The sequence below is a fragment of the Ictidomys tridecemlineatus genome, chromosome 1, assembly GCF_052094955.1.
Source record: "Ictidomys tridecemlineatus isolate mIctTri1 chromosome 1, mIctTri1.hap1, whole genome shotgun sequence".
Lineage (NCBI taxonomy): Eukaryota > Metazoa > Chordata > Mammalia > Rodentia > Sciuridae > Ictidomys > Ictidomys tridecemlineatus.
Genome location: NC_135477.1, coordinates 35,851,198 through 35,879,155, shown reverse-complemented (window position 1 = coordinate 35,879,155; position 27,958 = coordinate 35,851,198). Strand labels below are relative to the sequence as shown.

Here is a 27,958-nt window from a genome sequence, read left to right as displayed (position 1 = left end):
GGCTGTTTTTCTTAGTTTATTATATAAAATATAGACAAAGGATACACATACTTAATACAGAGCATGGAAACATACATTTACTCTTAGATATCCTTCAGTAAAAGTAAGGGAAAGTTTAATTAATTTGTTTTCTTATGTATTTATACAGACATCGCTTTCTTGTGTATCTGTACAGAAGATGTAAAATCAAGCATCACAAAAGACCATTACATAATTCTACCAATGCAGGTTGCATCTATGGTTCACAAGTATCTGATCAAAATCATTCTCTTTAATCACATTTCATTTAGTTTTAAAACCCACCTTGGGAAACTAAAAAAAATCATTTTCCCATTTTATCTTTAAAATTCCTAATATTTCTATAACTTCTTTTTTAAAATTTTTACTTAATCATTTCTAATGCTAGGGATTGAACCCAGGGCCTTGTATATGCTAGGCAAGTGCTCTACTACTGGGCTATATCCCCGGCCCTTTAATTACATTTGATAATATGTCTAAGGTAGGTTTACTTTAAAATGAATCTCCTTTTTCAATTTTGTAGAAAATTGATTACTCAAAGATGTTTATCCTTTGGTATTCAGAAGCTCTTAGCACCATCACATACCACAATGCCAGATGGAGAGGAAGGTACAGAAATCAGAAAATCCTCTGTTTCTGATAGGGAATTAGTTAAATAAATAATGAAGGTTCACAATAGTGTATTAGATAGTCATTAAAAAGGATTATGAAGAGTCAATTTTTAAAATGGAGGAAATTATTTTACAATAACTAAAAAAGAAAGAGAGAATTCAATGAAAATACTGTTGATGGCTATATAAAAGAAATAGCAATAGTAAAAATAGTGGGAATATTGGAACATAAACATATATAAAATTTGTCTATATTTTATATAATAAAATAAGAATGTTAGTGGAAGTTTTTGGGTGGTAGGTCTTCAGAAGAATTTTTCTTTCTATGTTCAATTTTTCTTATTTTTCTCTTCACATTTTATATGATATGTCTAAAGTATTTATTCAGATAAAAACGCATTGGGTAAACAAAATAATGTGGGTTCAAAAGCCTGACTTATGAAAACTTGAACTTTTAAATTCGTTATTTTGGTTGTTCAGGGCTCATTCTACCTCCCCATTTATTTTAATGTGATTTTTACAGTTGAGTTAAATATAAAAATACTTTGGTAAACGTAAAGATTTAACTAAAACTAAGTGACTCAGTTTTCTCAGTGGCTAAACTCCTCAGTAACTTAATAACTTAGTTTTCTCAGTGTCTAAACTCCTTAAATTTGAATAATCAAGTTCATATTGATATTGCAAGGGATAAATTAATTTGAACAAATTGGAGTTGCTTGAAATAAAACTTAAAAGAAAAACCTTCTACCTGGAAATGTGAAATTACTGTTGAAAAGAATATAATTTAAAAATCTTCTGAAAGTATATCCATGTAGAAAAGTCACTTCATTTTACCTCCCCCTTACTTACTGGGTTTATTCCATTTTGATGGTCTTTAATAGTACTGTCATTTCATTTCTGGAAAGTACAGTTTTACATAAGCATAAATCATGTGAAAGTTGTGAGGCAAAAATAATTTACATTCTGTCCTTGGGAAGTACTGTATTTATCTAGTGTAAGATGATGAAATGTCTTGCTATACGTGATTCAGTTGTGGGTTTGGATTGCAAACCCTGGTAAGACTCAAATCCTTGGGTCTCACCCATTTGCCATCTCAATGAGTGGTCATAGGGTAGCTCACCTAGAATTTGCAGCTGCTGCTCTTCCTTGCCCAGAAGCATCTGTTCTGCAACAACTGGAGCTTGATTTTCATGAATTTCTATTTTGATTGTGTGCATAGCTAGAAGAATGTTTTTGAATCCTAACTCTTGTTTCTTACTAGTGTTAGGAGGGCTTTGGATCAGTAACTGAAATTTTGTGGCAGGAAAGTTTACTGAGATAATTATCCATATTCTGTACTCACCATCTCCTTTCTCAACATTAGATTTGGTATTTTCTTGGTGTAGATTTGTTTTTCTTTTTCTTTCCTTTCTTTCTTTCTTTTTTTTTTTTTTTTGTGGTGCTGGGGATAAAACCTAGAACTTCACACATGCTCAATATGTGCTCTACTAAGCTACACCCTCAGTCCCCATGTCTCAGGGTTTTTTTTGTTTTTAATTTAAATTTTTTTTGGGTATCAGGGATTGAACCCAGGGGCACTTAACCATTGAGTGACATCCCAACTTTAAAATTTTTTTTTTTTTTAAATTTGGAGACTGGGTCTTGTTAAGTTGCTTAGGGTCTTGCTAAATTGCTGAGGCTGGCTGAAGCTGCTGAGATCCTCTAGCTCAGTCCTGAGTTGCTGGGGTTATAGGCATGTACCACTGTAACTGGCTGAGTTTTTTTTTTCTCCTCAAAACAAAAGAGAAAGTTCCATGAAGCCGTTATTATTATTATTATCAGAAGTAGTAGTAGTACTAGTAGCAGTACCAGGGGTACAGGGCACTTAACATCTAAGCCACATCCCCATCCCTATTTTGTATTTTATTTAGAGACAGGGTCTCGCTGAGTTGCTTAGCATCTCACCATTGCTGAGGATGGCTTTGAACTCTTGATCCTCCTATCTCAGCCTTCGGAGCTGCTGGGATTACAGGCAAAGGCCACTGTGCCCAGCTATGAAGCAGTAATTATTTTGTAAAAGCTTAAAAACTCTGTTAGATTCTGCTAGCTATTCTGAAAAGAGGAGAAAGGGAACACATTGAGGGAAAGAAAGAAGAGACAAAAAAGTCTCTTACACTATAAAGTGAGTGCCAGGGATGAAAGAATTCATGAGGTTTTGAGTATCTTGGTACAGTGGCTGGAGGAGGAAGCTGGTCCTCACAGAACATGGCTGTGTGGTGGAATGTATCTTGAGGTTCTAAAGATATTGGGACTCCAACTTCTCAACAGTTCCTGGCATCACAGGTCACACAGAAGCCACGGAGTGGTGCAATCTAGAGTATACTTTTTTTTTTTTTTTTTTTTTTTGCATTTAGCAGAGCTGTGCAGATGCAAGGAAGATGACAGGACAGTCCCCTCCAAGCTTTTCATCCTGGGTAAGACCTTCAAACCCGGAAAGCTCTGGATGGCTGAGACATCATTTCCTCCATTCCAATGGGATCATGCCAGAACTTGGTTTTAATTAAATTTAAGGAAATGGACTATCAGAACATTTCTTACACATTTTAATTTGTGCTCATTGCTGCCTATCTTCTCTGAGCCACTACTTCCTTATTACATCCTGGAGATCAAAATGCTTGTCTCATGGGGTCATTGTGCAGATTAAGCAAGGTGATATTTTAAATGTTTGAGAGAGCACTTAGGTATATTTAGTAGTTACTCAGTTGCCATTTGTTCTTTAATTTTTTTAAAAAAATTTTTTTAAAAAAAATTCTCTAATATGGGACCTTAAGAATGTAGCAGAAGTTGGTCTCAGGACTTGGGCAGGTCTAAGGTTGAGGGGGCAATGTTTTAATAGTAACAATAATGATTGCTGTAGCCAGGCACATAGGCATGTGCCTATCATGTCAATTATTCTAGAGGCTAAAACAGAAGGATCACAAGTTTGAGGCTAGCCCAGGCAATCTAGTGAGACCCTGCTGCAGTCTGGCTGGGCACAAAATCACGAGCCACTCAAGCAGGAACAAACTTTATTTCCAAAACTCCCGCAAGTCCCACAAACGCAGCCTTCTCCAGGGACACACTACTCCAACAGGAAATCCCTCCTCCGGAATTCCCTCCTACCGCACTTCCCCAACCAATGGGAACTCTCCGGGAGTCAGAGCTCCAAAATAGCAGGCCCAGGCGGACAGCAGGGGTCTAATCTCCAATTGAATGCACATCTTAACATAATCATATCATCTCAATGGCTTGCTGGCATCACCTTTCAAGCCATTCCTACTTGGCTATGGCTCTCAGCAAGAGCCTATCTTAAATACACACACATACATATATGTATAGCTACTATTTATTAAGAACCTATTAGAGGGGCTGGGGATGTGGCTCAAGTGGTAGCGCACTCGCCTGGCATGCGTGCGGCCCGGGTTTGATCCTCAGCACCACATACAAACAAAGATGTTGTGTCAGCCGAAAACTAAAAAAATATTAAAATTCTCTCTCTTTAAAAAAAAAAAAAAGAACCTATTAGAGACTGGGGGGTATACCTCAGGGATAGAGCACTTGCCTAGCATGTGTGAGGCCCTAGGTTTGATCTACAGCCAGGGAGAGGGGAAGGGCAGGAGATGGAGATAGAGATACACACACACAAATACATCCCAGCAATTTGGGAGGCTGAGTCAGGAGGGAAGTTCATGGTTAGCTTCAGTAACTTAAGCCAAGCCCTAAGCAACTTAGCAAGACCCTGTCTCAAAATAAAAAAATAAAAAGGGCTGGATATGTGGCTTAGTGATTAAGCACCCCTGGGTTCAATCATGGTGCCAATAAATAAGTATATATATATAAAGAAAAATAAAAGAATCCACTAGGGACAGATACTCCTGAGCTCTGAGCTATAAATCCTACTAGTGATTTCTAAACTATTCTGCAGAATTCTAGGATCCATGGAAGGTCTCAGGAACTGCAGTGAAGTGCAAAGAAGAGATCAAGCAATTCATGCTCAGGACTGCCTCCTCTGCTTCAGCCAGATTGTTTTGTTATTACCTGTTTACTACAGTAATCCTTTGGATAATATTTTGTCTGAAAAGTAGTGTCTTATTGGATCAAAACAAGTTTATCTAGTTGCCATTTTCTCCTGATCCAAACCCTAACACAAAGGAGATACTTGATAACCATGCTCATTTAACAAATTGAATTGCTTTAAATGGACCAGAAAATTTGGGGGAATTGATGAAAGACAGAATATAGAATTGGGGAAACAATGAAGGAAGGAACCACTACCCAAAACTTGTGAAGAGGGCACCTATAAATTGTGAGATAGGCTTCAGTATTGCTCTAAGCTTGAAGAAAATGGATATGGGGACCAGAAGGAAATCTCAAATCAACACTCAGTGTGATTTTTCTTTTATATTTAGGCAGTTCTTCTCTTTTATTTTCCTACTGTGCTATGGAGTAAACTGCAAAAGCAATTTCAGTGAATGGTAACACCTAGATACTAAAAGCAGGGAAATACCCAAGAGATTTGTGTACCCGCAAAGGAAGCAAGAGTTCCCATGTCCAGGTGTACTACTGAGCAACTCTGTCTGTAACCACAGGAAGAAAAACAAAACACATAGATAAGCATTCACAAACAAATAGGAAGCTGAGCAGGTAAGGGAAATGCAAACATTAAGGACACAACCAAGAATTACCAACTATTAGGAAAATCTAAGAGTTCTAGAAGGAGAGAATGGTGGGAGTAGGCCAGAGGAAATATTAAAATAACAGAATAAAATACCTCTTTGTCAATAAAAAGACTTCCAAAGGGCCTATGAATGCTACCTAGAAAAACAAATTTAAATAGAAATACATATTCAAAAACCCCAGATCATAACTAGGCACTGGCAGGTAAAATTTTAGAAAACTAAGATGAAGGGTAAAATCCTACTATTTATAAAACAAAATAAAACAAAAACCAGATTATTAACAAAGGAATGAAGGTTTTAAAAGGCATTCTAACAATATTTTCAAAGAAAAAGAATAAAGTGAAGATAATTTTAGACATGTCCAGATTCAGAGTTAATGCCCATAGTCATCATTTAAAGAAAACAAAGAAATAGGATTATAGGAACTTTTACAAACTTGGGAGTGTAAGAGAGAAAAACAAATATTATTTAAACCCAAACCATAGTTACATTTGATCTCCAAAGGTGGCAGTTGGAGATAATCTGAGACTATACAAAGTATGTTTCTTCTCAAATTTTTGTTCACTAATTTTTGCATCCATCAATATATCATATCTGGAGCAATTATCATTGTTATTTGCTTAATGATGACTTTCTATTTCTATCAATCTAGCGTAGAATTATAATTCTACTTTAAGGAAGAGAATCCCCTACCCCACTTATTTATTTAGCCAGTTATTTATTTAAACTATATGAGGGATATTAGGGATATGTATTTTGCTATATGTATTATAAATCAATATGATCATTATTTTGTTGCTAAAATTGTTCCAGTTTTGGCCATTCAGAGCTTCTTTATGTTGATTTTCATGTATCTTAGAAAAGATTCACGTGAAGAAAAATAATTTTTTTCCTTCAGAAGATGTTTCAGACTTTTTTTTTTTTTTCTGGCTCTGTTGGGACCAATCACCCTTCTTTATTGTGGGGTGGATACTGGGGATTGAACTCTGGGACACTCCACTGAGCCACATCCTCAGCCCTATTTTGCATTTTATTTAGAGGCAGGGTCTTACTCAGTTGCTTAGCACCTCGCTTTTGCTAAGGCTGCCTTTGAACTCAGGATCTTCCTGTCTCAGCCTCCTGAGCCACTAGGATTACAGGCATGCGCCATGGCACTCAGACCAATCAACCTTCTAAGAAACCCTGGTTCCTTTTATTGGAGAATGGTATTTAGAAATAAAATTTAGTGCCTGGTGAGCTTTTCACTACTGGTAAATTATTACTTTTTGGTTCTTTTGGTGAACACAGATGCATGTATACTAACCTATGTGTATGTATACTAACACATCTATATTTCTGCATCTACCGTGTTTACATATTAAAAACGAGTTCATACTAATGCACTGGATTCTGATTCAACATCACAGGGTTCATTTTAGCTGATCTTTTTAAAAAATATATATTTTTAGTTGTAGATGAACACAATACATTTATTTATTTTTATGTGGTACTAAGGATCGAACCCAGTGCCTCACATGTGCGAGGCAAGCGCTCCAACACTGAGCCACAATCCCAGCCCCTTAGCTGAACTTTTTAAGACTATAATGTCTTAAGTCTTTAAGACATTAAGTCAGACATTAAGTCTTAATGTCTCTGGTTTATATCAGAGTAACCTCTCTATGACCAGTCTTTTAATAATGATTGAAATACAAATGGCTGGGGGCCGTGTGTGTGTGTGTGTGTGTGTGTGTGTGTGTGTGTGTGTGTGTAAAGGAAAGGGATCCCATCTATGTCTGGAACAACATAATGCAGGATAAGGGTTAAAGATACAAGACTGTGAGATCACCTATGAACTAATTCAGCATAAGTAGAAGGTCGTAAATCAAAGGTGAGTGGGAAAAATGTAAGATCCTCAGGAGGGGTACCTGGTACATATTTTTCCCTTCAACTTTCTTTACCAATGGCAGACTTCAACAGAGGATCACCACACACTGACCGACTAAGCCAGGACATGGTTCCGTTCTCAATCTTGTACTTTAGGCAGTCACTATTTATCTATTAGAATTCCCACTGTGGGGGCTGGGTTGTGGCTCAGCGGTAGAGTGCTCGCCTAGCACGGGCGGGACTCGGGTTCCATTCTCAGCACTATATTAAAAAAAAAAAAATAAAGGCATTGTATTGTGTCCATCAACAAAAAAGATTCTTTCTCTCTCTCTTAAAAAAAAAAAAAAAAAAGGACTGGGGGTGTGGCTCAAGCATTAACGCGCTGGCTCACCTGTCATGCGCCTAGCGCGCTGGGTTTGACCCTCATCACCACATAAAAATAAAAAAATAAAGATGTTGTGTCCACCGAAAACTGAAAAATAAATATTAAAAATTCTCTCTCAAATAATAATAATAATAATAATAATAATAATAATAATAATAATAATAATTCCCATTGTGGATGATACTTATTCCTAGGTAAAGAAATGAACAGCTCAAGTAAAGCATATTATTTGGGAGAGGAATATTATCTATCATTTGAATTTTGTAAAAAGAACAGAAAAAAGCCTGACATAACATAGTAAACGAGGTCCAAAAATTTGATATATAAGACCAATTCCTAGGGTCCAGCTCATGATATGAAATTAAGTATCTCTTGATAGTCATTTGTTTACTTTGGCTAAAATATCAATGGGTCTGTTTTTTAACCATTGCCTGAGATGGCCAGAGAAGCACAATAACATTAGGAATTTCCATTAGTTGGGACCCAGTTTGATTACTGATTGTATGAGATTGGAAAGCATACTGAGGACTCAAGGACCAGCTTCCACATCCCTGTTTACCAAAGTGGAGTTGTTGCTATTACCTTGCATGTTGGGATTTTCTTTCCCTTCCTTTTCCTGCTTCTTTCTGTACAATTTGAGCTCACCCCAACGAAGTGGAGCATGGGAGCCAACTGCCAGTCAGGTTATCTAAAAGTTCACATGATGGTGAGGGTTTACTATACCTTATGGGAGCAGCTAGTAGAGGGCAGGTACACAAGCTAATAGGAAATAAGAGGGGAAATTATGACTGGGGAATAGTGGGGAAAACAGAGAAGGCAGAGAGGCCTCGGAGAAACAAGTCTCAGAAGCAAAAAGGAGTGGATGTACAAATCTGTTTTTTGTCAGATCAAATACATCTGATGCTCATGATGTAGTAGTAACAAAAAGTAATCCTGAAAAAATACACACACACACACACAGAGAGAGACAGAAACAACAAAAAATAAAAAAATGTGAATACAGTTTGATTTCTAAGTTTGTAAATGTTTGTATTTTTAAAACATGTTACTATGCTTGCTACTGTGAAGAGGTGAGGATAGAGAACAGGAATGAATGGACCTGCTTTCTGCCTAAGGCTTACTGTTTAACACAATAGATAGTTATGAAAGTAAATAAAAACTAAGAATGAATATCAATAGTTATAAGATTGGGGATAATTTTATTTCCTTCTTTAAAAACCACATTTTCCAGTTTCTAGAAATCTTATGTATTTTTTTATAATAAAAGAATTAAATTTTATATTTTAAATGAACAACTTCTATAAAGACCAGGCTATCTGGAATCAATTCACATTCATTAGGCTAAGAATACCCTTATTTATAGAATACAAATTTTATTTATTCTGTTATGTTCAAATTCTTATGATAGCCGAGGTTACACAAGGAGGGTTAAGGACCCTTGATCACAAGGGAGATTTAGTTCTTATTTATGTGGTGTTTGTGGCAGAGAGAGCTGAGGGAATGTTTAGCAGATAGATATATTAATATTTCTTTGATGAATAAGAGAACACTAGAAGTGGATATATTTTATTTACATGAAATGTAGTTCAACATGGCATGACATGTTTTATCTTCTGATGTGGGAAACCCTTCCAACTCTGGATAAATATTAGGAGATACTCAAGTACCTATTATCAGCATATTGCCAAAGCTTCTCTTAGGGTGATAAAATTTGAAGAGTGCTTATCATTATTTATATTAGGTTAAATTATTTAACTATTGTCAGAAAGGTCTTTTTTCCCACACTTTTAAGGGTAGGATAATAAAATAATAGTAATAGCAACATCATTTAATGAGTATTTATTTTATACTAGGCACTTTACATTGATAATCTCATTGGATCTGCAAAACAAATCTCTTAAGGTTAAGTATTTCAGACCCACAATCTCTTATCCAAAACTTTGGAGACCACATGTGTTTTGGAAGTGAGATTTTTTTTTTTTGCAATTTAGAAAAAATTGGTATTCTTTGGCATAGAATACATATACTATATACTTTGTAATATACTAAGTGGTTATGAAATATATTAATATTTCTGTAAAGAAATGTATGAAGGGTTAGGGATACAACAATGGTGGAGTGCTTGCCTAGTGAGTGTGAGGCCCCGTGTTCAATACCCAGCACCACTCACAGACACACAAAATTATACTAAGTGGAATAAAGACCATAAATAATAATGATTTATTTACATAAATAAATTAGTGAATTTATCAATAAGTGAATACACTTACTGGTAAATGAAATAAGAATAGACTATATACTTTAAGCTTCTTATTTCTTTTACTTCTGGTAAAACTTCTCACTTTAAAGGAAATTTTTTTTTTTAAAGAGTGAGAGAGAGAGAATTTTAATATTTATTTTTTAGTATTTGGCAGACACAACATCTTTGTTTATATGTAGTGCTGAGAATCAAACCTGGGCCGCACACATGCCAGGCCAGCATGCTACCACTTGAGGCACATCCCCAGCCCAAAGGAAATTTTTAAGTAAAAATTATATTCATACTGATGAAAACTAATGTATAACACATATAAATGCAATAAATGTTCATCACTTCTGGTTCCTAGAGAATCTTGGAGAAAAAGTTACACCAATATTACCATTGTCTATAAAACCAGGAGGCAGCTAGACATAATGAGCCAGAAACAGGATTCTCAAGTGACATAGAACTTTTTAAAAGGCCTTTTCCAGCGTCATCTGCCTCCTTAACACAGGTTTTTGTCTCAGCAATTTCTCTTTAATTGAGTAAATCGCCATGATCTCTTGCTCACTGATGAATGCACATTGTTCAAGACCAGCAATTAACTGGTCACACATTTTCACCAGGTGTTCTATAGAGATTTTTTCACCTGTATTCATGTCATCATCGTGACTGCTACTATCTTCATACTGATCTGTATTTACACCCATTTCAGCAAAATCCCCCTCGCTCAAAGGATGCACAACGGGTACATCATTATCAATGTTCAGTATTTCTTCAATGTCAGCTTCTTCTAGCTTATTTACACTTTCAGCTGATAAACTTTTGGCATAAGTAATAAGTTTTGATATCATGATCTTCTCATTAGAGTCTCTAAATCCTTCAAAATCCTCATCAGTAAGGTCATTTTCAAACATCATTGTAGCCCAAAGTCTGTGCCAAGCATTTGTTAATGTTGACTTATCAACATCATTCCATGCATTAGCAATTGCATAGATGGCATCCTTAAGACTAAATTCTTTAAGGAAGTCCTGGATTTTCAGGCCTCTGTTCACTGAAGCAAGCATCCTGTTCAAGAAAAAGTGTTTATATTTGCTCTTCATGGAGCGTAAAATTCCTTGGTCACAAGGCTGTATTACGGATGTCACATTCAGGGGAAGGAAGATGCTGAAAACATTACTTTTCACAAGAAGTTCTGGAGGGGGATGTGCTGAACAGTTGTCTAGGAACAGTAAAATTTTGCAATTGTCTTCTAGTCCGGCTTCCTTGCAATAAGCTCGTGCTGCTGGCACAAAGTGCTTATTGAACCAATCAGAAAAGATTTCTCTGGTTACTGATGCTTTTTTGTTTGCATAATAATGCACAGGTAAGCTGCCTGTACCTTTTAAACATTTTGGAGGTAGGCTTTTCCCAATCACTGCCAGTTTTATCTTATGTGTACCTGCAGCATTAGCACATCCAAGAACAGTTAATCTTTGCTTGGCATCCTTGAAATCTGTTGGTACCTTTTCATCGGCCATGATTAAGGTTTTTCTAGGAACATAGCACCAGTACAGAGCTGTTTCATCAGCATTGTAAATTTGTTCAGGGCTAAGGTTTCCATCAGATATTATCTTAGCAAATTCGTCAATGTAATTTTCAGCTGTTTCATGATCCGCAGAAGCTTTTTCACTGCACATTTTAAGATATTTGATTCCATGACGCTTTTTAAATTTTTGCAGCCACCCTTCTGAATATTCACACTCGCTTTCAATGTTCAGTTCTTCATGGTATATTCTAGCTTGTTTCATGACCAATAAACCAGTCAGGGGCATATCTTTGCTTCTTTGTTGTCGAATCCATTCAATTAACACACGGTCGAGATCTTCATTTTTGGCCCTATGTAATGTTTTTCTGTTTTTCATTAGTTCTTGGTTATCACTGTCACTGTAAAATTTCAGCAATTTGTCTTTCTGTTTCTTTAAGTCATATATGGTGGTGGTCCCCACACCATATTCTTCTGTAAGACACCTTACAGACACACCAGCATCAAGCTTCTGTAATAACTCTACTTTCTGAGCTATTGATAAAGACAGATGCTTCCTTTTCTTCTTCTCACCATTATCCATAGGTATATCTTTAACTCTTTTGGACATTTTCCAATGCTATTAATTCCAAGTCACGAAACATCAGCAAATACAGAGGTATATGTGGTGAATGGATATGAGTAGTAAGAAAATGGAGGCTTCATGTTTATCCACGGTTTGTTTTGTTGTCAAAGAGTCCCGGTGCCAAACTCACAAAACACTTTTGAGTTTCAGAGTGTTTTCTGTTTTTGTCTTATTTTGGGATTGCAGAGTAGAGATTGTGAACCTGTATTAAAAATATCATTTTAATGATGAAAAGGCTGAGGCTCAACTAGGACCTTTTCAAGATTATGCAGCTATTCCTTGTCTGTTCTGCTTATATTCAGTCTCCCAAAATTTGACCACTTTACTGGAAAGAATTTTTTTTTTTGGGGGGGGGAGAAGATACTGTCTATCAAAAAAATTTGAGTTGGGATATATTTTAGCAATTCTGTGACTGATATAGTTATTAGGTGAGCCCCACACTGGATAACATGGACATGTCTTGGCAAGAAGAGGTTAGAAATCTTAAATTTAGTCTTTGAATACGGATTTTCGTTTTTGGACCGACTCATGTGGTTGGTACTTATCTGTTTGGTACTTATCTGTTTGGTTATTTACTGCTCTACAATGAAGAAAAATGAAAGTAAAGTTCTTTTCAGTTAAATCTCCAGCACTCACATAAATTTGCACTAGTTATCCATTCATTTAAAAAGTTTTTTGTTTACTTGTTTTTAACTGTTCCATAAATTGTACACCCAAAATATGACTCAGAATTAATTTAAAACACATTTCAGACATTCTAATGAGATGTTTCCTTTAACTTAGCACTCAGAATGTATTAGATATTTTTAATGACTTAGCTTTTGTGTCTTGGATTTATTTCATGTACTACTTTAACAGTTCCTATAGGAAGGCCAGATGCTCTTCTTCATTCTCATTATCTTCATGTAATGCAAAAGCCTGAAGACTATTGATTCAGTCCTAAGTCTCCCTTTTCCCACTAGGTGCAAGAGCAGTCTTTTGGGCTGGGAAGTCCATGTAAGTCAAGCAAAGTTTCCATAATCTCAGAGTTTAAAACCCAGTAAACAAATATTAAAAAATGCATAAAATTCATTGAGAGAGGAAGAGATCATATTTGGTGGGGCTAGAACATTCATTTTACTTTTCTACATTGGTCTCTATTAGATTATAATAATAATTACCATTTATTTGGTACCTTCTGTCTGCTAGGTTGGCACTAGGCTAGCATTTAAGAAGTATCAGATTCAAAGAGTTAACCTACCCTTGTCCAGCATCACAAACTTCTAAGTGAAAGCCTAGAAGTCACCTGTCTGACCATAACATCTTATTTATTTTTCTCTTACTTCAACAGACTTTAATTTTCCTTGAGCAAATGTTCTGTATTCCTACTTCTCCATTATACTCCTTTTCCCCACTTTATTAAAGAAAGACATATCCTCATTTATCTGAAATCTTCTTAGGTGCACTGTATCAAGGAGTAAAAATCTCCTGGTTGCTCATCAAAGGAATAATGTGAATCATTGATTTGGGGGAGCTTCCTTGAATAATTAATAAAAGCACATAAAACCCCTATGCTTATCTTTCTTATATATTTCTGTTGGTAAAGTTTTGCTTTAGAACTAAGGTATTCTGGCTCATGATTGGGTACTCTAAATTGGTCACAGTCTAAAGTTATGACTATGACTATGAATCTTGCTTTTTTGAACTAGTGTCAAAGAATGCAATCCTTTGGAGAGAGATATTTTGTTGTTAGCAGCACAAACAGTTAAAAAAATCAAAACCTTTTTAAAGGAAAGCAATTCTAGCTATTTTGAAAATACCCTACAGTTTTGCCATTGGTTGCAAAGAAGAGTACTTCAAAATAGCCTAAAAAGTAGTGATAACAATGCTGATTACCTTTTTACTGTACTTTTTAAAGAATACCAAATGGGCTCTGGTGAATATATATGAAATTTTTATAAGATTTCTCTCATAAAGGATGGAGGTGTATTTCAGTGGTACAGTGCTTTCCTAGCATGTGTGAGGCCCTTAATTTGATCCCCAGGACCACTATAAACAAAAAGAAAAAAGGTCATGTTGTATGTTCTGTTACTAGCTAATAATAAGTACTTTGGCATGTCAATTAGTTTTTCGTGGTCTTGAGTTCTATTTCCCTATAAAATGAGAAGACTGACCTAGATCATTTGTAGTCTCCATTATATCCCTAATAGTCTATAACTCTGTAACTTAAGATTGATAAAATAGGGCTGGGGATATAGCTCAAGTGGTAGCGCGCTCGCCTGGCATGCGTGCGGCCTGGGTTCGATCCTCAGCACCACATACAAAGATGTTGTGTCCGCTGAAAACTAAAAAATAAATATTAAAAAAAATTCTCCCTCTCTCTTTAAAAAAAATAAGATTGATAAAATATTTCCATGAATGACTGAAAACAAAAAATATTTAAAAATAACATTTTCCCCTTCTCATTTTCCTTCTACCCTTCCTCCTATTCTTCCTTCTTTAATATATGAAGGCCCTATTTGCATATAGCAATGACTATATTTTTTGGAGGTATTTACTGAAATTGGTCTCATTATTTTTCAATTACATTAATTCAATGGGTTTCCTTAATAAAAAATAATTAAATTAAATTCATGACGTCATTATTTTACCTAGTAACTGAAATCTCAAATGCATATACTAAAGATAATATTATCTAAAACAAAAAGATCATGTTTGCATGATCTTACTTCTTATTTTTAAGAAAACTAGAATCTTGAAATAGCTCATCAGACATAAAACTCTGGAATAAGCAGATTTAACAGGTCTTTGTTGATTGCTGAAGAATATGTATGTGAGGTCCACTAGCACCACCTTGTGTTATTCCCAAACCAATATATATGATCTGTAAATAGTGCCATTTTTATTTTAAACAGTTTCATTTTGGTAATTCCAAATGTAATATTCCACTGGGTCATATAATTTTTCATATTTGCAAAATTATGGGCAGTGAGGAAAGGTATTAAAATGTTAGTGGTATGCTTTTCTTTCTTGATCCCATCTTTGTCATCAGATGCTTCTGATTACAAAATCAAGATTGTTGTATGAGTGTTAAGACATACAAAAAACAACAGTTAATATTCAATCGAATGACTTCCTAAAAAGGGCAAAGTAGAACAGAGAACCCTGTGAAGAAATGGTTGCTGGCTAGCAGTATCCCATATGAGTGAATGTGCCATCTTTGGGTTGAGAAGCCACAGGTGCCAACATCATCATTGTCAGGCGACTGTAGCCCCCTTTATGTAGCCACTTGGCTAATGCAGGTAAATAATGTCTGCCTGTGCCCTAAGACTTTGGTAAGTTCACACCCGAACTGTTCTTTGTACCTTTATTAATACTCACAATTTTCTTCAAAACAATGTAGATTTCTTTACTACCACAGAATGCCAAAGATTAAATAGAAATGAAAGCATCAGCTATGATAATTAGAAGGATCTGGATGGTGGAAAACCCATTCTTAGTTACATGAATGTATCATACACATGCACATGTGTGTGTACATACTGGGGAAATGCTAAATGAGGTACCATTGATTCAAACAATAAACTTTTATTGAATACCTAATCAAAACGATAATCATTTTTAGCTCCTATTTTGAAACCAGACCCTGTGTTGTATACTAGAAATATACAGTTAGCTAACTTGTGAAATGCAAAGGAAAAGTTCTTGAAGGAAATTATTAGGGCTACTCTAGTGAACATACAAATGATAAGAGTGAAACAACCTCATTGCAGATATGAAGAAGGGTTTAATGGTATGGATAGAAGATCAACTAACTATATAACACTCCCTTAAAATCAAAGCCTAATCCAGAGCAAGGCCCTCTCTCCAATTCCTTGAAGTATTAGGGAGGCAAGGAAGCTGCAGGGGAGTTTAAAGCTAGCAGAAGCTGGCTCCTGAGGTTTAAGAAAAGACACTGTATCCACAAAGTAAAAGTGCAAAGTGAAATAGCAAGTGCTGATGTTAAAGCTGCAGGAAGTAATCCAGAAAATCTAGCTAAGATCATAGCTGAAGGGAATTACACTAAATGAAAGATTCTCAATGTAAACAACACAGCCTTTACCTTGGAAGGTGCCATTTAGGACTTTTATAGCTAAAGAGAAGTCAATGCCTTTCTTCAAGGCTTCAAAGCACAAGCTGGCTCACTTGTTAGGGGTTAATGCAGCTGATTAATTTAAGTTGCAGCCAATACTCAACTGTCATTCTGAGAATCCTAGTGACCTTAAGAATTAGACTAAGTCTACTCTGCCTGGTTACTATTAATAGAATAATACAGTCTAGATGATAACCATCCATTTACAACCTTGTTTACTGAAAATTTTAAGCCCACTGTTGAGACTTATGGCAAAAAAAACAATACCATATACATTTACACACACACCCATCTTCCAATATCAACCAACCAACCAACCAACCAGCCAACAAAACACTTTTCCAGGAAGGAAGGAGGAGATTAAAAAAAAATTTAAAAGGCCCTTTCCAAAGTACCTGATCACCCAAGAGCTCTGTTGGAGATGTACAGAATTATTGTTGTTTTCATGTTCATTCTGCAGGCCATGGATCAGAGTATTTCATGTGCTAAGTCTTACTACTTAAGAAATGCATTTTGTAAGACTACGGTTGTCAGAGATTTCTCTGAAGATCTGGGCAAAATAAATTGAAAACCTTCTGGAAAAGATTAATCATTCTAGTTGCCATTAAGAACATCCACGTTGGGCATGGTGGCACATGCCTAAAATCCCAAGTAGGAGACTGAGGTTAGAGGATTGCAAGTTTGAGACCAGCCTGGGTAACTTAGTAAGACCCTAACTCAAAATAAAATAAAAAGGATTGGGGATGAAGCTCAATAGAAGAGCACTTGGTTAGCACATGCAAAGCCCTGATCCAAAACTCAGGGCTAGAAAAAGAAAATAAAGGACATTCCTGATTCTTGGGAGGTCCAAATATCAACCTTAACTTGGAAGGAGTAGACTCCAACCTTTATAAATGACTTTGAAGAGTTCAAGACTTCACTGGAAGAAGTGACTTAGAGATGTAGTAGAAATAGCAAGAGAAATAGAATTAGAAGTGGAGCCTGAAAATATGGTTGAACTACTATAATTCTATGATAAAACTTTAATGTTTTCTTTGGAGCTGGGAATTGAATTCAGGGACACTTTACCACTGAGCTACATTCCTAGCACTTTTTTTTTTTTTTTAATTTGGGACAGATACTTGCTACAGTGCTGAGGTGGTCTTATACCTGTGATCCTCCTGCCTCAGCCTCCTGAATTGCTGGGATTACAGGAATGCACCACTGTGCCTGGCTACAATAAAACTTTAAAAGAGGAGAAATTTTTTCTTATGGATAAGCAAAAAGTGGTCTCTTGAGATGAAATTTACTCCTGGTACAGAAGATGTGAACATTATTGAAATGACAACTAAGGAATTAGAATATTACATAAATTTAGTTTTTACAGTAGTGGCAGGGTTTGAGGAAAGACGTTCTACTGTGGTGCTATTAAACATTTCATGCTTTAGAGAAATCTTTGGTGAAAGGAAGAGTCAATTGATGTGGCAAAATTCATTGATGTCTTATTTTAAGAAATTGACACAACTATTCCATTTAGCAACCATCGCCCTGATTAATCAGCAGTCATCAACTCTGAGATCTTCCACCAGCAAAAAGATTAAATTGGTTGAATGCTCAGATGATTGCTGGTAATTTTTTTTTTTTAGCAATAATGTATTTTTAAATTAAGGTATGTACATTTTAAAAAAGATAGAATGCTATTGCACACTTACAATATAAACATAACTTTTTATTTTCTCTGTACTGAGGATTGAACCCAGGGGTACTTTACCACTGAACTACATCCTCAGTCCTGTTTATTTTTTGAGACAGGGTCTCACTAAATTGCTGAGGGCCTTGCTAATTTGCTGAAACTTGGCTTTGCTTTTTTTTTTTAAAGAGAGAGAATTTTAATATTTATTATTTTTTTTTTGTTATAGGTGGACACAACATCTTTGTTTGTTATGTGGTGCTGAGGATCGAACCCGCATGCCAGGCAAGCACGCTACCGCTTGAGCCACATCCCCAGCCCTGAAACTGGCTTTGAACTTACAATCTTCCTGCCTCAATCTCCCTAATCACTGGAATTATAGGTGTGGAATGGTGCCTGGCCTAAACATAACTTCTTTTTTTATGTTTTTTAGGTAGACACAATACCTTTATTTATTTTTATGTGGTGCTAAGGATCGAACCCAGTGCCTAACATGTGCTAGGTGAGTGCTGTACCACCGAGCCATAACCCCAGCCTCTAAACAACTTTTATATGCATTGGGAAACCCAAAAATCTGTGACTTGGTTTATGGTAAAATTCACTTTATTGTGGTCATCTGGAACCGAACCCACAATATCACCAGGTATGCCTTTATTAATAGTAGAAGCTATGACCAGGCTAGAAAATCAGCTTCATGTAATTTACCAATATTTTCTTTTTATGCTAATGTTTATATCAAGGCTAAAGAAAGAATTCTCTGCAATAGGAATCTTCTCTTCTTGTTTTAGAAAATATATCAAAGTTATTTTAAAAAGTTTAAAGATTGACATAATTTACACCATTATTCATTTCATTCATTAATCAATTATTAATATTTTGCCACATTTGTTTTATTTTCTCCTTTAAGGCAGTATTGGGGTATGAAACTAGGGGTACTCTACTATTGAGATACATTCCAGTCCTTTTTTAAAAAAATTTTTATTTTGAGATAGGGTCTCACCAAGTTGCTGAGGCTGGAGTCAAAACTTGCAATTCTCCTGCCTCAGTCTCCCTAGTCACTGAGATTAAAGGTGTAAGTCAACATTCCTGATTGTTTTTGTGTATTATTTTTGTCAAAAAAATAAAAATTTTGGCCACATGGGCTTTGTTTCTCTGGGCAAAACCTAGTGGTTGGTGCTGAAATGGAAAATGCAGCAAAGAATACCTCTGAAATCTGTCCTCTGTTTTGCATCTTCTCTGACATTTCCCAAGTCCACATTATCATATCTTGCTGGGATGATGGTAAAAGCCTTCTAACTGGTTCAACAGCATCCTCCTTGGCTGCTTCTATTCTTGTCTGGGAGAATAACCTTTTCAAAAGAGAGATGCAGACTGGATTGTACTGTGCTCATCATTAAAACAGTTTGGTAGTATTTTATACAATCGAAAAAGTAAGTTGGCTGAGTGGGTCTATTCTTAGCTTATCTCTTCAAATTCACTCCTTATCATTCTTCTCACAGTGTCCACATCAGCCTTCATTCACTGATTAACAAATATTTGCTTGGAATGTATTCATAGAGTCACTAAGGATACACCAGTGGCTGAGAGAAATGCGGTTCTTAATTTCTAGAACTTACACTTTAGGTAAAGGAGATAGAGTAACTGTAACTGTAAAGGAAATCAGTAAATGTTAGTTGTAATAAGTAAAAATCTGCAAATAACAAAAAAAGGCCCTTGAGATAAAGCAGTCAGGAAAGTCTTCTCTTAGAAGGTAGTATTTTACATGCAATCCAAAGGAGAAAGAGAAGTGAGCCATCTAATGAATGGGAGAAGAGAAAATTCAGGTACAGAAAACAATCCTTGCAAAAGTTCTGCATGCTGGAAAAAACAGTCTTTGAAGTACACAGAGAAGATCAATTTACTACATAAAGTAAGAAGGAAGTAAAGGTGGTTGGGGCCTTATTGTGCAGGGCTTTGTAGGTCATAGTAAAGATTAGAATTTTATCGTCTTATTTAAAAATCTCAAAAGTTATTTTAAAAAGTTGAAAGATTGACACAATCCTTACCATTATACTTTTCACCTAGACTCATCAATTAATATTTTTTATCAATTAATATTTTGCCACATTTACTTTCTATTTTGTTTGTGTGTGTGTGTGTGTGTGTGTGTGTTTGTTTTGTTGTTGTTCAAATATTTTTTCCTTCTTCATTTTTGGTGTTGGGGATTGAACCTAGGGGCACTTTCCAATTAAGCTACATTACCAGCTTTTATTTTTTAATTTTGAAACAGGGTTTCATCAAGTTGCTAAGGCTGGCCTTGAATTTACAATCCTCCTGCCTCAGCCTCCTGAGTCACTAGAATTACAGATGAGCATCATCTCCTGGCTTTTGTCAGATCTTTTGAAAGCAAGTTGTAGATACTGTGACACTTTGCTGCTAAATAAATCAACAAAAAAAGATTGTTGTACATTCAAAAAGCAAAGCCATTCTTCTACATAATTCCAAATTCATTGTAATACATGAGTAAAAACTGATCCAATATCATGTAATATGTAGTCCATATTTAAATTTTCCCAATTGTCCATGAAATACATTTTGCAATTATTTTTAAAAGATATGTGAACCAATCCAGAGTTAGGCATTTTCTCCTAACTAAAGCAATCTTCCACCCTGTTCTTCATGTCATGACATTCTGAAGAGCCTGTAATTGCTGGTATATGATAGTTTACATTTGTTTGTTTGTTTATTATTGCTTTCTTATTAGATTCATGCCAAACATTTCTGGTACAAATATCCTCATTTGGTTAAGTTATGTCTAATAAATCTCTTCATTGCAAAATTGTCTTTCCATTTATAAGTAAGAAATAATCTGGGGCTGGGGTTGTGGCTCAGTGGTAGAGCGCTTGTCTAGCATGTGCAAGGCCCTGGGTTCCATCATCAGCACTACATTAAAAAAAAAAAAATATATATATATATATATATATAAATCTGCAGGGTCATTCTTTGGCAATAATCTTAATGTTTTGTTTCCCAAAAACCTTTCAGCCAATATGTATTATTTGTTGTTGTTTATACCAAGTAGAAAAACCAAACTCAAACTGTTTCTTCTACTTTGTGCTCAAAATATTGAACATTTCTGTGATCCCAAAGTGTGTAGGGATTTCTCATCACCAGTAAGCAAGCAAATAACTCTGCAGTGTACATTAGCTGGACAATCTCTAATTCATTTCTGACATGATCAAACAGGAAGTAGCATCAGATCCCTTAGGCTGAGGACTCAGTCCCATAAACCTTCCCTTATTTCATTCAGTTATAAGTCTAGGTCTCTGGAACTTCTGACTGACCATTTACAATTGGTGTTTCCACAACTCCCTTGTCAGATTTGATGAATTTTGCTAAAGCAATTCACAGAATTTAGGGCAACATTATACTTACATTTGCCAGTTTATCATAAAGGACATTTTAAAATATATGAATAACCAGCCAGATGAAAAGAAACATTGGGTGAGGTCTGGAAGGGTCCCAAGCTCAGGAAATTCTGACCCCATGGAATTGGGGTGTGGCACCCTCCTGGCTGGTGGATGAGATCTCATTCACCTCCTGAAAGCTTCCATTTGTTCAGCAGTCTAGAAGCTCTCTGAATCCTTTCCTTGTAGGTGTTTATGAAGCCTTCATTGCGTAGTCATAAAGCATGGACAACAGTGTAGAAATGTGATTATACAAAAAGGGTATGATCTAATGCTAATAGAGTGGGAGAAATCCAGGAAGGTTTGTCTGTCCTGATTCTTCTTAGCTTCTCTGACCAACATTCCTTCTTTTGGGGCATTCCTCCTTCTGAAATAGAGGTCTTATGACTTATCATCAGACAGGGTAGGTCAGAGAATTTCTTTATGGCCAGCACCAAGACAGAAAGGTGTGGTAAAATTAAGGTTTCTAAGACCCATCTTGGGGAAAAGAAATTCTAGTTTTATGGCTTGCCTTGGGGAGAGAGTTATAAGTCAGGAACCATGGATGAAAACCATAATGTACACATTTATACTATAATGCATATATACCAGTAATAAGGTTTAATTTATAAATTAGGTACACTAAGGGCTTAACAGTAACTAATAATAGGACAATTATAAAAAATATACTATAGTAAAAAAGTTATATAAATGGGGTTTGGTCTCTCAAAATACATTGTATTATATTCACATTTTTTGTGATGATGTGAGATGATATGATGCTTATATGAAGAGATGAAGTAAGGTGAACGACAGGCCTTGTGTTGCATTAGGTTACTACTGACATTCTGATGAGTATCTCTTGATTGAAATTAACCCTGGGTAACTGAAACTTAGAAAGTGAAACTGGAAAAGGGGGACGACTGTAGTCTTTTGTAACTTTTTTTTTTGTCACTTATCAGTATAAGTAATGTTTATTTCTAAAAAGTCATTGAAAGACTTTCAGCAAGGAGGTGATAACATCATTTGCATTTTGAGATTAGTTTGGTAGCTCTGTGATAGTGTAGGGAGATATAGCACCTAAAGTAGGTGCTGTAGTCCAAGTAGAGTTAGGCACTGGGCATGTGAGGCACTGGGTTCAATCCTCAGCTGAGGTCTTCTGCACAATGGAAAGATAAATGAACTTGAGGACTCAAAGGTGATTCTTTTGTTTTTGTGTAACTGGGTAGATACATGGTGCTGTCATTTACTAAGATGGAGATTAGGGAGAAGAGGGTTTGGTAATGAAAAATTGATCTCACATTGAACATGTTAAGTTAGGGATATGTTACACATTCAATTAAAGATGTTAAATAAGTACTAGAATAATTCTTTCTAGTTGGATCTCTGAGGAGAGGCCTAGGGAGGATAAGGAATTCAGGTGTCAGAACTAGAGAGATGCTATTTAAATCCCTGGGTTGACAGGGTTGCTAAGAAGAAAACTGTGGAGAAGCCAAAGAGGGCCTCAGGTTCTGAGGATTCGTTATTTAGAGGTTGGGTAGGAGAGATAGAAAAGGTGACTTAGATGGCTAGTAATACAAAAGGAGAGTGGTAACCCAACACCAAATGAAGAGTGTTTTAAGGCTGAAACATTTAATTGTGTAGATGAAACATTCAACTGTGGAACACTGCTGGGAGTTGGAATAAGATGACAGAAAATCCACTTAATTTTCAGTTCCTCCTTTCCCTTGTGCCTGGAATGTTTGTTTCTTTTTTCTTACTTAGTTAAATGCTAATGTTCCTTGGAGATCCAGATGAAATATTTGCTCAGGTTTCCCTGTGACAATCATATTGCTGTAAGAATATTCCTTCTAATCAATCAAAACAGCTGTGATTTCTCAATTTTTTGTATCTACATTTGATTGTTTCTCCCATTAGAATGCAGTTCCCTTGAGGATAAGTGTCTGTTTCCCTTCTCCACTATCTCCACCCTCTACCATAGAGATTTTAAACAAATATTTCCCAAATAATAAATGTAGCAACTGGAGGGTTTAAGAGCTGGGAATCAGTAACAACTAGCAAAAAGCATTGTGGGATATAATAGAAAGCTGGGATTCAGGGATAGACTTGCCTGAAAGAGCAATAGAAAATACGACATAGAGCCCATTAGAGACTTAAATTCCAGCCTGGACAAAAAAAAAGTTTCTACTTTATCTCCCCTATTTTCTTCCATTTTACATCTACATTTATTTGTTCTTATTTCATCCTGGTTCTGCATCCTGTTCTCTACTTCAAGCTCAATTGGTTTACCTCAAATTTGACTATTTTGTGGGGAAAGAAGGAAAACTGAATAGAACAATGGTAGGTGATGGGAGACCTATGACAATGGAAGAAAAATGGTAAGCCCATCAAACTCTGTGTTTTAAAAATGCTTTTAAGCAAGGAAAATAGTTGAAAATAAGACCATATATAAGAGTGTGTCTGTGTCCTGAAATCCTTCAGCTTAATTTAAATTTCCCTCCATCTGCCTTTAAGCCCATTACTTTAACATTGTGAACTTAAGTTTCCTCAGAATTTATAAAATGGGATGATTGATAATAGTACCTACCTCAAAGGGTTCTCAGGATCAGTGAGACAATCCATTTTATAAGCTTAGAACCACGATGGCACAAGTAAGCGCTCAATTTATGTTAGCAGTTATTTTTCTTTAAAATCAAGTAGAGTTAGGAGACAGCCTAAGTAAATAGTTGTCATATCAATGTAATAGTAGAGCACCGCACTCAAATCAAGAGGACCACTTTAACAGAAGCAGAGAAGGATGCACTGGCACTTACATTTTGGGCAATGCCAAGACCATGCCTATGATAAGACTAACAGCACAACGCCTTGCAGCGGTAGCTGATTTAAACTCTCAGAAAAGCCAAAAAAATATTGAAAGAATAAAATAAAGAAAATGCTCATAAAATGTGTTTGGTCCGTCAGGGCCGCTGTCTACAGGTAGGCTAGTGCAGCTAGGGAAGTGACCCCTGGTTCCGACAAGAGGAGTCTTTTCCGGCCCCGAGGGGACAGGACTCGGAGGTGACTAGCCCGCCATTCTTCGGCCCGTCCCTGGGGAGCCGCAAGAATAAGTGCGGCGGCAGAGGCCTCACCTCCGGGCCTTCGCCACGTCTTTCTTGTCTCAAGGATGGAATCCAAGACCTGCGTCCCAGCCAACAGATAGTGATACCTATAGCGACTGCGAGGAGCCCTGAGGGAAGTCACATCCTGGGCTCCCGGCCGCCCACCAACCGGTCTCTGCCCATTGGTCGCCTCATGCTCCAAGTCCCGCCCTCAGATTTGAAAGCTTCTTCCGGGAGCCGCTGAATCCGCAGCGCTGTCAGCGGCACTCACGAGTGAGCTGCGGAAGCCCCGCCCACTCCCAGCGTTCAGTGCGGTGCTCTGGCCGCCATTGTTTGAATTTGAAAACCAAAACATCGCATTGCTGCTCGCAGGTCGGGCGTCTGGGCGATATTGTAGGTGAGAAGGTGACCCTGATGGGGGAGCCGAGGAGGAGTCTCCCACTGCTAGTGTAGCTGCGGGGAAACGGCTGTAGCATTGTTAGTATTTTCTGATGGGGCTCGTGACGCCCCTAAGTCAGGAACTGGTTGCAGAGTTTTGGGGCGCGGCGAGGGCTGAGCCACGTTTTGTGGTTTAGGGTTTAAACCTAGTTTCAGCTGAGCGGTGCAAGGCAATTTATTTTCTCTCTTCCGGCCACTTTCCTCATCTGCTAAGAGGAGGTAATTAAAGTGTCTACTTAGGGCCGTTGTTAAGATTAAATGATAATGTGTTAGAAACGTTACTGGCACGTAGTAAATTGATGTTACTTCTTTGCAATTAGCATTTTGTTGTTGTTGTTGTTGTTGTTGTCAGTGTAGTTGCTTTTTGTTGAGGAAAAGGCCTCTTGACAAACCAACTTTCCCGAATCCCTGAAGTGAGCAATTTGTTATGCAGGTGACGTGGTCTCTCTGGAGTTAGCTCAGAATGCCTTACCAGCTGGATTGAACATGGCTAAGAAAATGCTTGTTTGGGCTATATTTAAAGTAAATGGATGAGTACAAATTTGGACTTTAAAGCTAAGCCTCCCATGTTCTAAGTGGAAGAAATAAACAGCTGTGGATGCCCATTACTACCCTTTCCGACCAGGAACCCTAATTCGTGATTCACTGGTGTAGATGTTTTATATTCTTATCACCGAACAGAGGCCTCGCTTTCGCCTTGTGCAAGTAGTATATATTAGTAAACTTTTGAATGTTGACATTTTTTGTAGTTAAGGTTGCCCTTATGTTTACCTTTAAGTTTAGTGATTTAACGTTTAATTCGATTTTAATACTTCAAGGATGTATTATTTCATGTTCAGCTTAAGACCTGTGGTATGCCTGATATGTTTGTGTGCATGTATTTATTTATTGGGTCCTGGGGATGGAACCCAGAACAACATGCTGGTCAGGCAAGTACTGTATGATTGAGCCATAACCCCAACCCAGGTACTGTTTTAAATACATTATTTAACTTTTTCTGCGCACTTTTAAGAGAAAATAAATTTTCCAGCTAACAGAGTTTAGCTCTTAAGTGCTAAAACAAAATATGTAACATTCTACAGAAGACACTAAAAAGCTTAAAATAATAAAAGATTATAATTCATTGTATAATCTCTTTGCTATTTGATTTCTGAGAGGATTTTAGGCGGAGAGTTAAACTTTGATTTTCTTTTCTACAGATTATTCAAGAAATCTCTTTGGATGGATCTATCTATAGGCTGGGTGTTTGCTGTGTTCAATATTATTTGATTTAGAATCTGAAAATGTAATTTGGTCCTTTGTCTTTTCCTTAGGTTATCTTGTTAGAAATGAAACACTTTAATGTTTTCCCTCTGTAAAATGTAGTTATTTGTGGGGAAGTAATTGGTTGGATTGTACACTTTTTAAATCTTGTGTCGCTTGCATGCTGACTTACTAAGTTATCTTGCAGAATGGAATCTAATTCGAATCAAGATGGAGTACCTAGACCATCTTATGTTTTTAGTGCTGACCCAGTTGCAAGGCCTTCCGGAATAAATTTTGATGGCATTAAGCTTGATCTCTCTCATGAATTTTCCTTAGTTGCTTCAAACACTGAGGTAAGTACAAGTAAATATAAGAAAATATTATGTTGAGTATCATGATTCAGGGGAAATGAGTGCATGTGAGTAGAACAGAAATTGCCAGACTTTCTAGGTTTGAAGCAACCTTGTATTTTAGTGTTGTACATGGAGACTTAAGTCTAAAAGAAATACATAAAAGTTTCTTTTCAAGTTAGGTCTTAACAACCTAATAAGTACCCTTCTTGCCCTAACCTGGTTACCATTTGAAAAAAAAATTAAATTGGGAAAAATGTTTTTAAAATTTCATTTTTTGATAATTTCACTTACAAATGGCATATTTGTCTCACTTTATTTTGACATTTGCTTTATTGTGTTGGTCTGCAACTGAATCTTCAATGTCTCTGAGGTATTCCTATATTTCGAGTAATTCTTTCTGTCTGTAAGAAACTGTCTGTATGGTTTCGAAATAAATCTTGAAATCAGGTAGTGTTAGCCCTTCAAATTTTTAATATATCAAGAGTTGTTGGGCTCTCTGTACTTTTCATTTCTATATTTTAAAATGATGAATTTGTCCATTTCTTTAAAAAAGCTTGCTGAACAAAAGAAAACTTGATTGAGATTGCATTGAATCAGTTTTGGAGGAAACTATCTTAACAATATTGACTCAACCAAACAATGAGCGAGGTGTATCTCCATTTAGTTTGATCTCCTTTAATTTCTCTCATCAGTGTTTTGTAGTTTTTAGTGTATAGGTCTTTCACATTTCTTATTCCAATTTATCCATAAATATTTTGGAATTTTTGATACTATTGTGAATGGTGTTGCTTTCTTAAGATCAATTTGTAACTACCCAGTTTAGATAGAAAAACATTTGATTTTGCATATTGATTTGTGTCTTGCTGCATTGTTAAATTCATTTAATTTTTCTAGTAGCTTTTTTTTTTTTTTTGAGAGAGAGAGAGAATATCTTTATTTGTAGATGGACACAACACAATGCCTTTATTTATTTGTTTTTAATATGGTGCTGAGAATCAAACCCGGGTCCCGTGCGCGCTAGGTGAGTGCTCTACCACTGAGCCACAATCCCAGCCCTCTAGTAGCTTTTTATTTGTCAGATTTTGTAGGCCGATGTTCATGTTGTCTATGAGTAAACAATTTTATTTCTTGTATCCCAGTTTGGATGTGTTTTCTTTCTTATTTATTTTTACTGATAACACGAGCTAGAACTATTCTAGTACAGTGTGAAGTAGAATGATGAAGTAGAAATCTTTTGTCTTGTTACTCAGATTTAGTCTTTTACAAGTATGATGTTAGCTGTAGATTTTTTTCTAAGTGTCTTTCTATTCTGCTTTGTTGAGACTTACATGCTGTTTGAATGTTGAATTTTTTTCAAGTGCTTTTTATATCTTTAAAATTTCTCATTTTCTAACATGGTAATTTGTTCTAATTGATTTTTAAATGCTTAAACTGACATTATATTCCTAAGATAAACTATTCTTTGCTATAAGATATTATCATGTTTTATGTACTGGGTAACATTTTGTTAGGGAAATTTTGCGTCTATCTTTTTTGTTTTGTTTTGTTTTTGGTACCAGAGATTGAACTCAGGTGCACTTGACCCCTGAGCCACATTCCTAATCCTTTTTTGTATTTTATTTAGAGTCAGGGTCTCATTGAGTTGCTTCGCATCTC

At 36.1% G+C, this 27,958-nt stretch overlaps 2 protein-coding genes across 7 annotated transcripts in view; one reads left to right on the top strand and one right to left on the bottom strand.

Annotated features, from left to right (window-relative positions):
- Positions 1-24,463, bottom strand: LOC101969797 (jerky protein). 5 transcript variants are annotated; one of them, XM_005333769.4, is made up of 3 exons: positions 23,756-24,463; positions 18,948-19,092; positions 1-12,165 (listed from the first exon to the last, which is right to left on the bottom strand). In XM_005333769.4, the coding sequence occupies exon 3, from the start codon at positions 11,946-11,948 to the stop codon at positions 10,287-10,289; it is 1,662 nt and encodes a 553-aa protein (XP_005333826.2). In that variant the 5' UTR covers positions 11,949-12,165; positions 18,948-19,092; positions 23,756-24,463; the 3' UTR covers positions 1-10,286. The 5 variants fall into 5 exon arrangements, with proteins under 5 accessions (XP_005333826.2, XP_040127957.2, XP_021587629.2 ...); XM_040272023.2 differs by having other exon boundaries at positions 23,982-24,463; XM_021731954.3 differs by having other exon boundaries at positions 24,297-24,463.
- An 89-nt stretch (positions 24,464-24,552) lies between these two features.
- Positions 24,553-27,958, top strand: part of Kif20b (kinesin family member 20B) — a 60,106-nt gene continuing 56,700 nt past the window's right edge. For both annotated transcript variants that reach the window (XM_040272746.2, XM_013362139.4), the window contains exons 1-2: positions 24,553-24,663; positions 26,155-26,302. In XM_040272746.2, the coding sequence (XP_040128680.2) occupies positions 26,156-26,302 (147 nt within the window). In that variant the 5' untranslated portion in view covers positions 24,553-24,663; position 26,155. The remainder of the gene's footprint in view (positions 24,664-26,154; positions 26,303-27,958) is intronic.